This window comes from Rhea pennata, chromosome 19 (genome assembly GCF_028389875.1).
Source record: "Rhea pennata isolate bPtePen1 chromosome 19, bPtePen1.pri, whole genome shotgun sequence".
Classification (NCBI taxonomy): domain Eukaryota; kingdom Metazoa; phylum Chordata; class Aves; order Rheiformes; family Rheidae; genus Rhea; species Rhea pennata.
The window spans coordinates 11,387,423-11,400,802 of NC_084681.1; the positions used below are offsets into that span (position 1 = coordinate 11,387,423).

The following is a 13,380-nucleotide window of genomic DNA, read 5'->3' on the forward strand; positions in this document are numbered from 1 at the left end:
ACCAAGGAGATAATGATGGATAAGTGATACATAGCAAGACTCAGAGCTCTTATAAGAATTGCCAGCAGTGAGGGAACACTGGCCTATAACAGAAAGGGATGAGGACCAAAGATGACAGAGTGAGAAATCTCTGCAGACTTAAATGATCCACTGAGGCAATGGAGAAATTCTTGGATCTTCTGTATTTGCAGTAATCAATGTTAGTGCTGGCACTGTATACTGCATCTTTTAGGGATTTCTCTAGCCATCCTGCAAGTTTTAACGAGGCCTTGTATCATTTCAAGTAGCAGTAAAGCCTTCCTGTTCCCCAAACAGAGAAACCAAGTACAGACTACTTGAATGATTCCTACAAAGAAGAATTTGCCCTTATTCTAGCATGAAAAATATTTTCTTGGATTTAATCTCACCTCTTGGAGCTGCAATATTTCTGCTTCAAGACCTTTGAGCTTCTTTTCACTCTCTTTGGACTGTGCAAAAATCTCATCTCTGGATGCACGTGCTTCTTCCAACTCCCGTTGGTAATCTTTCATCTGAGCCTGTAGTTGCAGGGGAAGACAAAACACACAGCCATGCAGCATTAGAGCAACAACAAGGGTGGTTTTTTGTTGGTGGTGGTGTTTTTATAGGTCAGCAACACTGAAGCCATTTTTGGCTCTTATGAGGTAAGATCTTTGCCCAAAGTGGCTTCATTCCACTTATATGAATTTTCAGTTATTATTTTCATTTTCTAATGCCTCCATCATATATTCCTGGTCAAAAATACACCATTATAGAGCTTGATCTGATTTATCTGGTATATTCTTTGTAGCAAAAAAAGTTCTGAAGAGCTGCTCAATTACATTTGAGCATTAAACTTGAGAATGCCCTTGGACTGATGTAGGGAAAAAAGGCATTTACTTAAACTAACCGAAAAGTTTTACAAGCTTATGCAAGGTAAGAAATTGTTCTCTGCGTAGAAGTAGCAATCCACCATTTTACACACAATTTAGAAGCAAGTACTTATCTTTTGCTTAAGACACACTGTTTTCACAGACTAAGATTTTAATTTGCACAAGTTTGACACTAAGTTTGACTAGTGTTAAGACACTAGAACAGTAACAGAAAATTGAAGAGAAACTACGTTTGAGTTGTACCTGTATCTTCTTTAGAATACCACCACTCATGAGACCACTTATTTTAGGCAACTGTATAAAGGTATACAGAGACCATGTTCAGGTATGGATCTTCCTAGCTGATCTGTCCTCTTGAAATAGAATATTGCGATATTGTGAGGTCACCAATATTGCTTGTTTTCATCCATCTTCCCCCCCCACTCAGAGTCTGGACTCAGGTCCACAACCGTCTTTATGCAGTTGATGCAAGATCACCGAACAATACAGAAGGCAGGACAACGGTAATTTGCTTTCTCACATGCTTTATACAGTCTTGTTATGGCCTCATATCCTGCAGCTTCAGGCCATAGCTCTGAAAATCTCAAGCAAAACTGCATCTCTGCCAAATGTTGACTATTTTTCTGGGAATGGGAAACAAATGCTTGACACAAGGACCGGGTTTGCTTGCCAAACTAAAAAAGAGCAGCCTTCTTGAAGCTTCTTAAAAGCAACTGAAGTCTACTCCTCCTTTTTCTCTGAAGCTTTTTTTTTTTTTTTTTTTTTTTTTTTGTCTAGAAACACCTTAAAAAGTTCAAGTTGAAGAAAGAGTTTGGAAGATTTGAAGCTAGATCAGTAAATTCAAAGATACAAACAACTAAACTTAAAATATGCAGCTAAAAGTAATATTCTGTCAATCATTATGCAAAGTGCTGAAAAAGATGCCAACCGATTAGAAATATTTTGGCAGAAAAATCTTAATTTCTTACTAATATGAGAGGATATTTGAATATGTAAACGGTTCAGATTTAAATATACTGATATATGTCGTAATATATCTAATCTGATACCCTTATCTTCAATTTACAAGTGTATTTAATAGAAACAACACACTTGACAGACTGTCCCCATGAGACAAAGCAGTCCAGTTCATTGGCTGTGCTCACCTGAAGTTTACGTAGCTGTTTGATGGCTTCATCTCGAGCCTTGTTTGCAGCTTCTATCTGACCTTCCAGGTCTTTCAGATCCATTTCCATTTTCTTCTTGGCTGCCACAGCAAGAGCCCTCTGTTTGCGCTCATCTTCCAGTTCTGCCTCCAGCTCTCGCACCTGTGAAAGCAAGATATTAAATAGGCTCAGTTCCAGGAATGGAACAAACTAGAGATCCTAATAAATGGTCAATGAATCCCAAAGGCCTTGGCAGAGCAGAATTGACATTAGTTGACTAGAAGTGACTACAGAACACAAGCAACGGGAAAGACAGTGCAGATGGCAAAAACAAATCTACAAATGTGAAACAGATCTACGTGAATTAACTTTTTTTTAAAAAAAAAAAGAAAATAAAGACAGTAACTCAGCGTCTGAAGCGTTTCTGAAAACTAACCATTTCATCTGGTCAGCTACTTAATGATCAGCTTTTTGCCCAGTGCGTCTATGTTTAGGTATCATTCTGGTACACGTATTAGTAAGTGACTGAAATACGAAGAGGAAAATGATAAAGTAGAATCGCCTCAATTTCTGAAGAAATAGAGGAAAATCTTATTTTAGAAACAGCTACACTATTAGCAGCTCTATGTCCAATGATACAAAATTGAAAAACAATGCAAATATATTGAAGTACCTAATCAGCCAATCAACTTATGCAAAAATAAAGTGAAACCAGAAATGCCATTGTTATACAAGTAAATGACACAAAAAACAATAATGTATTCTGGTTTGAATTAAGCTTCCCTCTTCACATTAGCTCATGAGCTCTTGTCCAATACAAGATAATAGCATGCACTTTTGCATAGTAATGAACGTGAAAAGCCTTCCAAGTCCATTGCTTGTGTTCTTGTCCAAGAGATTTTTATAAAGGTGATACTCACAATTTTGAAAATTTTACAGTTCTCATAATAAATCTTAAAATATTTGGTGTTTTTTCCCCTCAAAGTTTTAGAATCATTTCCAACAAAAAAAGAAAGAAAAAAACAGCACAACTTGTTCAGAGTTTCTAGTCTGCACACACATGGAGTAAGAGGAACTTAAAAAGGGAACTTGAAAGACAAGCAAAGTTAATTCAAAAACTGAAGTTTTTTCTTAAAATCCTAAGTTTTAAAGGTATCTCTTGAATCTTTTTGGATCTGTTTTTTCCTTCTAGAATTCTTGAACATGGAAAATCTGGGAATTTTTCCATTAAAAAAAAAGAAAAAAAAAGGAAAAAAGTAAACAGTTCACTTAATTGGCAATCTTTCAGTCTGTCTCAACATCCATGGATTTGTTCCTGTGGAACAAACAGCATGGGCTTAGAGGTCCAAATAACATACCACTGTCCTTGAAATATGCCCATGCAACAATAGCAAAGTCTCTGCTTGCATGCTAAACTTTTTTTTTTTTTTGATAGAAGGCCAAGGTACAGTTGAACTGGAGGACCAGCAGGAGTAGATTCTCTCACATCAGTAGTTGACAGTGTCCCATACTGAACAAGGCATATTCTACTGTTTGCCAAGATCAGTGATTATGGTTTCTATATGGAAACTTTCAAGTAAATAAAAGAATAGCAGAAAAGTTATTATCAAAGCTATAAAATTTTGGCAAAAGAGCCTCACGTTCTTCCCACTGAAGTACAGTACATTAGACATACTTGTTTAACCAGCATCCTCTTTTTCTCTTCATTCTGCTCATCTCTGGCTTGTAGGTCTCTCTCAAACTGGGCTTTCATGGCCTGCATGTTCACCTCCAGACGAAGCTTAGCATCTTCTGTGGCCTGCAGTTCATCTTCTAGTTCCTCAAGCTGAGTCCTCATCTCTTCAACCTGTTGCTCTAAAGTTCGTTTTGATTTCTCCAGCTCATGGACCTAAATCACAAATATTAATCAGACCCTCTTTCAGTTATCTCAACAACAATTATTAAAAGTAAAATAAGGGATTATATGAAGACAGCGTACAGCGTTTTGTGTAACAACATAATGTGTGGAAAAATACTTACATTTTTGCCCACATCATCTTTAGAACTCATTAAGTCCTCCATATCAGTACGCAACTGTTTGTTCTGCCTCTCAAATTCTTCTTTAGCTTCCAATGCTTCTTCTAAAGCTCGAGCCAGAGAGAGTGCTTTGGTCTCCTTTTCCCTTGCTTCTGCCTCAGCACGATCTCTCTCCTCTGCATACCTGGCAGAAATGTTCTTCTCTTCTGCCAGCATCTGAACACAAAAAATGTATCTCACAAGTTCTATGACCAACCCTTCCCTATTAAAGGCATTTTCATCAAAGAAGTGGTAAATACTCTAAGACTAACTGGCTTTCAGAATTTGTCTAGCCTCTCCAGTCTTGATCAAAGTCCTGATGAGAAAACAGCTACAACTATTCTGATGAGATGAGGAAAGAAATTCACTACTTGATTACACAGGTGCTGTGTTACTTTCATCTCTCAGTCTTCACATCCTCTCTCAGACTATCTTGAGGGATTACAATAATACTTTCTAAGGCAAATTTTTGTTCCAATATAATTTCTTTCTTATATTCAAAGAGTTTGTTACTTTATCTAACAAGGTAAATAAAGCTGGCATTTAGTTCACTGAAATCTTAAGTGACTACTCATAATTAAGGTCAAGCATATACATAACATATTTATCAGTAGTCACAGCACTCCAGTCAGGCCCTTCTTTTTATGAGGCTTCAAAAGCAGCTACTGTATAACCTAAAGGTGCCAGTTAAAAAACATGGAAAGACAGCAGGAAACTAGACTACCTGATCAAATTTCTTCTGCTTTTTCTCCAAGTTAGAAACAATCTGGCGCTGATGGTCTAGATCTACCATCAAGTCATCCAGTTCTTGCTGCAGGCGATTCTTTGTCTTTTCCAGTTTGTCATAAGCCATTGCCTTCTCCTCTAGACGCTGGCTCAAAGACTCCATATCCTTCAGTAATTTCTTCTTATTTTCCTCTAAACCTTCAATGGTTCCCAAGTCATCATCTACCTTTTTCTTAGCATCAGCTAACTGAAATTTTACAAAAGAAAATAAAGTTGCTTAGCATGAGAAGAAGAAAACAAAGGTATCACATCTAGAATACAAAACCAGAAATGGACACTATTACTAGCTAAGGCAATACAAACATGAGCTAGTAGCATATTAATGCCACTAACATTAATGGTAGAAAGTCCTGTCTATTACCGTTAGTTGTACTAATCACTACTGCTACAGAGAAAGAGCACAGCAAGTTTTATTCAGCAATTCAGTCTAGTATTCGTGCTAGTTGCATGAAATTTTTCAAGCGGTTCACTGTACCAATTCATCTCACCTCCAATTTGTAGGCATCATAGAAGTCCTGCCATTCACAACAGCTTACCTGTGACTGCAAGGCTAACATTTGTTTCTCCAAGTTCTTTCTGGCTTCCTCCTCCTCTTCCTGCTGCTCTTGAAGGTTGTTCTTTTCTTCTTCCAGCTGCCTAATCCTACTGCTAAGATTGAGTTTCTGGCGGGTCTCTTCTTGAAGCAGTTCCTGTTACATAAACAGACATATTCAGTTTAGTTGAAGTATGTTAACTTTGGCCTTGGATTACCATCCTCCGTTATTCTATATAGACATCTCTTGGGTGCCTACAGAAGAAATGAGTTTAAAACAAAAAGCAATCCAAAACTTTTACACCAGTGGCCAATGTGAAGACAACAATCACGCTACAACACAGGTAAGTCATTTCTCCAAATGTGAGAGTCATACACAAGGTTAGAGAATTGTTTACATATGGCAGTTTCTCCAAGGACCAGAGTGAAACCTGAAGAAGGGGCAGATACACTGGTAGATCACAGTGGCTGTAAGAAATTGTCAGACTATTTATTTCCCTCTCTTAGGAACAAACCTACATCTCCAAGAATATAATTCCAAAATTACTCTGACATCTAAAAACCAAGTGGACCATTCAGAACCAGAGATTACAATACTAATCCATTAGGTAATGAAAAACACCCCAACATGGTCCAAACACAGACAGCTATGTTTTAAAGGACAGTTGCATTCTTATTAGCCTAGGACAGGACTCTGGGGTCAGCAGTGAACACAAGAAATCTTAGTCTGTCTTGATGTTCATTGCTTGCCTGGACCTATAAGATGCTGATCAAGTTTTACATAAATATAAAGGTCAGTTTGAAGATAGCTGCAATTTGGCAGTGGAAGCTTCTGTGATAATGGAAGCTAAGGAGAACTAACAACTAGGCCTCCCTCCCTTCCTACTCCATCCTATTCTCTAAAGACCTCTAGCTCTAATTGTGGTCAGCACTAACATTACTCAAATAGTTACCATTAGCATTTTTATACAGGGAAAAGAGCATATTTAAGTGGTGAATACATGAATACAGTGACATTATGTAACTCAAAAAACTAACACAGTTAGTTTCAGGAACTTAAGCTGTCAGTAAAGAATACAAGTATTCTCCCTTGTGCCTTTCTTATATCCCAAGGGTCTTATTTACATTAATATTCTACTTGGAAAGTTTTAATACTCATCTCCCACAGAGACTAAGAAATAACTCATAAAAAAGAGAAATGGGAATGTACAGTCTGTCAAGTAGTGAAGCCTAGCTACCATAAACTGCTCCACATGTAGCTGAGCTGTCATTACATGGCATCTTTCATTAGACTTCAGTGGGAAGTACAGCTTCTACCCAAGGGACTTTCAAAACCACAAAGAAAACAAAGTATTTTCTGTTGGTTGTTAACATTTGCATGTGGAACAAAACTTCAGTGCAAAGTTCAAGCTCCACTGTACACACACCTGTGTATCCTGAAGTTGAGATTCCAAACTAGCTGCATCCTTGGCAAACTTGATGCCTTTCTTCTCTGCTTCCTCCAGGAGACTTGAGACATTATCCAACTCGTTCTGCAAAGCAAGCGGTCTAAAGGTAACACCATGCAGCTGACTCATGGTAATGCTTATATCCCACTGCGGGCTGGAAATTCAGAGCACAAAACCTCAACAAATTCCAGGCATGGCAACTAAGACAACAATAGCTCCTAGTACAGAGATGCCACAAGCTAAAAATATAAAAGTTTGGCTACAAATTTAAGTTGAATGTCAATCTTCAATTTCAGCAGTATAACAACACAAGAGCCAGGCACTATTTATCAGAGCATATCATTTCAATCTGTACATGCCAATATCCATATTCATACTTAAACGCTATTTTTAATTATAGGGCCATCTTACAGGACCCATTAACTCAGGGAGTATCAGGGTAACAGCTCAGTTTGGAGCATCACCGCAATAGAAAAGGTTATGCCAGATGCCAGCTCTTGCTATTTTAGGCTATGCTACTTGCAGATACTGTAAGAGACTGCCTGAAAGCTTACTCTGAAAAGAATTGGGCTGTTTTTCTGAGGTACTTTAGGTTGATTCACTTAAAGCACTTGGTGCTGTGGTTAGAAAGGCAGTCCTGGATCCCATTTGCTCCATTTCCTGAAAGAATACTGCCTTTGCTTGCTAGCTCCATCCACCAAGCTCCCAACTTTGAAGCACAAAGGAAACTGATGGCCATCATCAGTACATTTTGCTCACATATACAAATGAGTGTAGTCACACCTACTCAATCCCATATCCAAGACAAAAAACAGAATTCCAGTTGTCACAAGCTAGACTACGCAGGGCCTTCACAGAGTTAGGTCTCCAGGATAGGGAGTACTGCACTTAGGAGCCACTATAATTCTCACACATCTGGGCAGGCATGGCATTAATCCTGCATTTCTTGAACTACCTCCTTCCAAGGCATGTCTCCAGTTTGAGATCCTTCAAGTACTCATGAAGGCAAGACTGAGGTCACCTCCCATGTCCTCTACAAGAATAATTCATGTGGAACTGATCTTTGAAGAGCATTTCTACCATCTGTTTCTGCATGTGTTTAAAGCTTTCATTTTCCTGCCTTTTTCCTGGAGTTAGGGTTTTGGAAGAATTCAGGTCCACGCAGCCTTACCTGCAGCTTGTTGGCTTTCTCTGCCAGCTCCACCCTCAGTCTTTCGCCTTCTGCAACCTTAGCAGTTAGCTCTTGCACCTGAGCATCAAGCTTCTTCCTCTTATGTTCAGACTCTGCTTTGACCTGCTGCAATACCTTCACTTCACAGGCTAATTCCTTGTTGTCAGACTCTAGACCTTGTTTGTTCTTTTCAAGGTTTGCTTTGAACTAGGAAAGACACAAAAGGATAGAAGTTTAACACTTCATTACATATCATAAAATTTTCTGCTAGAAAACATTCATTCCAGCGAGCCAGGCTTTGAAGTTCAAACATAAAACAAGTTCTTGGGAAGTTTTAAGTAGGGATTGTTTAAAACATTTTCATTAAATACTCTGTGTGCATTAGTCAAAGATCAATAAATTAGCGTAAGATCCATTTTCAGATATCACAGGTAGCCATAAGCACCAGAAGACATTCTATGACTTGAATAAGATCTGGAACATCAGTGCTGTAAAATGACTGTTTGAGCTGTGCCGTAAGTAGGAAGGAATGTGCCCATTAACAGATCAGCATGGCTCATCTCACAGAAATAAAAGGAAAGATATCAACTAAAGCTGCCCTGATTTTAGTAGGCATAGAAGCTTGGAAGTACATAACAAAGCATTTTTCACCACTGCACTCACACTTTCCCCAACCCCTTTCCCTCCCCCAAAATCTTTTTTAAAAGTGATAATCAGCATAAGTGATGTTTGTCCCATTCTTACTTACTGTATTATTTAAACTGACATCATCCTACTATGAACAGGAGATTTAAGATTGCAGGGTATTTTCCCAGGCTTTTAATATTCTTACTGAGAGTATTTAATAACTAAGAAGCAAAAGACATGTATAAAATCTTCAGGTGAATAAACTATAATTTTCTACCAGCTTTAATTACTACATTTCTCACTTAGTATTTTAATTTAAGGAAGGTTGCAAAGTATTCCCTAGAGGTAGTGCAAAAATGTTACTACAGCATGTCAACTGTCCACAAATGCATGTGGAATACAAGACTACAACTTCACAAACTAAGGATTTTTATTTTTTTGGTGTGTTGGGGGGAAGCGTTGGAGTATTTCTGCTTTTGAGCAAGACATTCAAGTTAAACTACAAGTAGTATTACTGCCTGGATATAACAAGAGTGTGCTTCCTCCTACCTGATCTGGTAGTGATCACAGAACTCAATTTAGCTGTCCAAATTGCTAACATGTTCCACAAATATCTAATCACTGGATTTCACAGTACAAGTGTGAAGTTAAGAGTGGCTGGAAGAACCTTTACGCTACCTGCTCTTAACTTAGTTTTTTTCAAGTGCTACATTATAATTACCTTATTTGGAAGCATTCTGCAGTTCTCCCATGAGAACTGCTTTTCTCCAAATGAGCATGTGGACTGCTGAAGAACTCACATAAAAGCATTACATGATTTATCTCTAGGTGCATCATTTCCAAGTCTAACGAAGACTTTTTCAGGCAGTTGCCAAGAATGCCTAATAGTTACAATAGGTTCAACAAATCAGTGAGATATATTTGATTCAATCTCAATTGTTATGCATGCATAGAGGAGGGCAATTTAGCTCTTCATGCAGACGGTCAGTGGAAAGGATCACAGCACTTATATTACTTCACATAAAACCTTGAAGCAGGAAAATATTTTTGTAATTCATATTCTACTTACCCTTTTGGCCTGTTCAAGTTGTTCAGAGAGCTCTTCCAGGGCAGTAGCATGCCTCTGCCTGATTTCCTGGATCTGTGCTTCATGGTTCTTGGTTTCTTCTTCAATTGCTTTCTTTAGTTCAGCCACCTCCTGTTCACGCTTTGTCCTAGAGAAAACATCAAGGGTTATCAAAATTAATGTTTTAGCCTTTTGTAAATTAAAGATAGATTTCAACAGTGCCTTCTTACAAAGGCATGTGACCATACCTCAGTTCTTGCTGTGCTGCAGTAGTATCCAAGGTATCTTCCAGCTCAGTTTTTAAAGCCTCCAACTCCTCACTTAAATCTCTTTTCTGTTTTTCTGCCTTGTTGCGTGATGCCTTCTCAGATTCAAGATCCTCCTGAAGTTCTGCAATTTGAGCTTGCAACTCTCTTATCACTTTCAGCGCATTGTTTTTCTGAACTGCTTCTTCATCACCTCTATTAACCAGGAACATAGCAGTTAATACAATTATATCTTATAGCTTCAAACTCTACCCTCATAGCTGCCGTTTTAAATTAGGTACCTAAGTGATATCTTGTAGCAAAAAAAGCTATTAACTCTCCTACTAAAATAAAATAGCTCTTAAAACTTTATAGATAAAAATCCACACTACTAAACCCTTATTAGTACAGTGCCCCAGGTATTATAGATATACTATTAGAATGACCAAGTTTAGGTTTACATTCAAAAATACTCTGATTTTGAAGATCTCATTAGATATTGCCTCATAAACACAGCCAGTGTTTTTTTCTCCAACCACAAAATTACAAGTTACTCAAAAAAAATAGAAGAAATCATAGAATCAGTAAGGTCAGAAGGGACCTCTGGTGATCATCTAGTCCAACCCCTCTGCTCAAGCAGGGTTACCTACAGCATGTTTAATTTGTATTATGTGACAGCAAACTACTGTGAAAAGCTTGAAAATGCATGTCCTACCCAGCACTGAAAATACTCTGAGCAGTAAAAAACTGACTGGCAGACGCTTTTCCCTTTTGAAGCTGAACTCTGGAGAGTAAGCAAGCTTCCAGAACCCACATGCTACTAAAAACTGGCAAAATTTCTTTTTAGTGGCTTTACAGAGCAAGGACACCAATAAAACACTGAGATGTCTTTTTTAGTAAGTCTACTTCACAGTACATACATGTCTAGAGATATCCCATTACAAGTGTTAACTGGCTTCAAAACCTTTTAAGTAAATGACTATCCTAAGGAGGGAGCAACTTCCCAAGAGAGAAGACACCAAAAGTTTCAAGGTAACTTAAGTAGCTTTTTTTTTTTTTTTTTTTTTTTTTTTACTTTAATGTTACCAACTCTAATCAATATAGTGTATGCAGTCAACTGAATCTCAGTCTGGGAAAAGTTTCTACCACATTTATGCAGTCATACACCCTATCACTCTCTGACCTAGCAAGAGCGGCCTGCAGCTCTTCCTCTTTCTTGGCCAGCTGGATCTTCAGTTCTTCAATTTGGGCTTGAAGCTCAGCTATTTGGTCCTGTAGGTCTGTTGTTTCACCATCAAGTTTTCTCTTAGCTTTTTCTAATTCTTGACGGGTCTTTTCTTCCTTTTTTAATCGCTCTAGGCAAGCAAAAAATATTTTAAGTGATTTCTTGTCTAACCATCCTCAGAAGATTTGAGGGCAAGGGAGTGGGGTGGAAAGAAGAGTAGGAAGTTTAATTTATACTGCATCTATTCTTTCTCCAGGCTGCAGCTGGAAAGTCAATTGGGAAACATGAAATAGCCAAGAACTACTACATGATTTAGACAAAGTAAAAGTAGCAGATCCTCCAAACAAAAAACAAAAAACAAAAAAAAAAAAAAAAAACACAGTTGAAGTAAGATAACAGAAAGACAACCTCATCTTCGTAGAAAATAATTGGATCAGTTTTTGAGCTGCTGGGCCCAATGATCAGACACCAGAAGTCAGAAATTAAGATCAGCTATGGACTGGAAAAAATTATTGTTTGCATAGTTTTTGAAGGACTAGGCTAGACTCCAAGAGTCTACTGGAAAGTAATACAGCTTTTAAAAAAATCTTGGATAAAATATTTTTTTTTTTTTTAAACAAACGTCTGTGCCACTTTGGGCTCACAGCTTACTGAGATTTAGGAAGACTTCACAAACCTCAATAGCTTCTAGAAATTTAATTTTGTAGGTGAGATACTCCTGCTCTGAAGTATTTCTTTTTGTGAAAAGCATCCAGGTATTCGTGTCATAGCAGTAAAATACATTTGCTTTATCTGACTGTTGTCTGAGATCGTTACTAACTGTGCATTGTTTAGCAGTTAGCTAATGGCCAGGTGCAGTCACAGAAAGGTTTTGCCAAACCACTAGTGCTTAGTATAACATTACTACTACGCTAATTCTATGTGCATCAGCACAAAAATAAAATATCAGATTTGTCATTCAATATTTTGTGGGTGATCTATGCACAGATTTCTCCCACACCCTTTCTGAGCCTGCTATTCAACCAAGATCTCTTCTTCTATATGGGGAAAGAAGAGCATGCTCAAGAACCACCTCTTAGAATCACTGAGAGCAATTTGGGATTTTCTAGGCAGTCTACACTAATAGTTTTTCTTCTCCAAACTTCCTCTCTCTCAAAAATAGCATTTTTCTCTGTGTTTTTACATGACATTTCTAGGGAGTTTAAGTTAGAAGATTGTCATAAGAGCCTACCTTCAATTGAGAAAGCTAATAGCAAACTGAAATAAATCATTGTTCAAATTTCAGTGCCTAACTGTGCCAAGACCCTAGAAGAGAGCTTAAAGGTGTCTTGAACCATCTCCAAGAATAAGTATCATTCTACTATGCTTTACTAGCCAAAAAATTGCATGTCTTAAATATAAGCTTTAATTTCTACTTCTAAGGTTATCACAAGGTGTCAGAAAGGCACAATAACTGAACATATCTGTCAAATATCTTCAAAAACACTAATGCTGACTTAAGTACACAACTACTTAAGCATTATTTCCAATTAGTGAAGTTTACTTATGCCCATCTTAAGGTCTCCAAATATCACTTCCAAAGAAAAGGTACAGAAGATTAAAACAAACAAGATTAAAGTTTGGCATTCTTCCATAAGTATGTCAGTTTTGAAATATGAAGCAAGACTGGCCATAATATAGTAGGTAAAAAACCTTTTCCAAATTAGGATGCAGAGAGCAACTTAGCCTTACATTTGTGCAACTCTGACTTGGCAATTCATTAATGTTGTGCAACAGCTATTTACAGCCATAAGTAATTTTTTAATAAATCAAGAAGAGTTTTATATAGGGTTGATTTAGCCTGTCACTACACAGTAAAACAGTACGAAATAAATGGCCAAAGAAATGGAACTATTTTAGATAAATAAAGCATTAAGAAAAGCAAAATGAATCAGATTTGCTTATTCAAAAAATTTAGAAGCTTAGTAAACAGCTAGTAACATTCTTTCAGAACTATGCCATTCTAATGTGTTAGAATAGAAAAGTGTAGCAACTTTCCTCAATAGACAGACATTTTGCCTTGTAACTAAGGAATTTATGCAACAGCATGAATTTTTGAATGTGTTTGTAAGTGAAATAGATTCTCAAAACTGAAAAACTAACAAGTTAGAGAAGAATAAGATGGAGTAATGAGATGCAATGAAGTCATGC

At 37.4% G+C, this 13,380-nt stretch overlaps 1 protein-coding gene across 2 annotated transcripts in view; it reads right to left on the reverse strand.

Moving 5' to 3' along the window:
* MYH10 (myosin heavy chain 10) overlaps nt 1-13,380 on the reverse strand; it is a 99,290-nt gene that overhangs the window by 6,200 nt on the left and 79,710 nt on the right. For both annotated transcript variants that reach the window (XM_062591689.1, XM_062591690.1), the window contains 11 exons: nt 11,149-11,320; nt 9,969-10,181; nt 9,724-9,868; nt 8,028-8,234; nt 6,836-6,940; nt 5,413-5,565; nt 4,815-5,063; nt 4,055-4,267; nt 3,711-3,923; nt 2,036-2,197; nt 408-536 (listed from right to left, as the gene is read on the reverse strand). In XM_062591689.1, the coding sequence (XP_062447673.1) occupies nt 408-536; nt 2,036-2,197; nt 3,711-3,923; nt 4,055-4,267; nt 4,815-5,063; nt 5,413-5,565; nt 6,836-6,940; nt 8,028-8,234; nt 9,724-9,868; nt 9,969-10,181; nt 11,149-11,320 (1,961 nt within the window). The remainder of the gene's footprint in view (nt 1-407; nt 537-2,035; nt 2,198-3,710; nt 3,924-4,054; nt 4,268-4,814; nt 5,064-5,412; nt 5,566-6,835; nt 6,941-8,027; nt 8,235-9,723; nt 9,869-9,968; nt 10,182-11,148; nt 11,321-13,380) is intronic.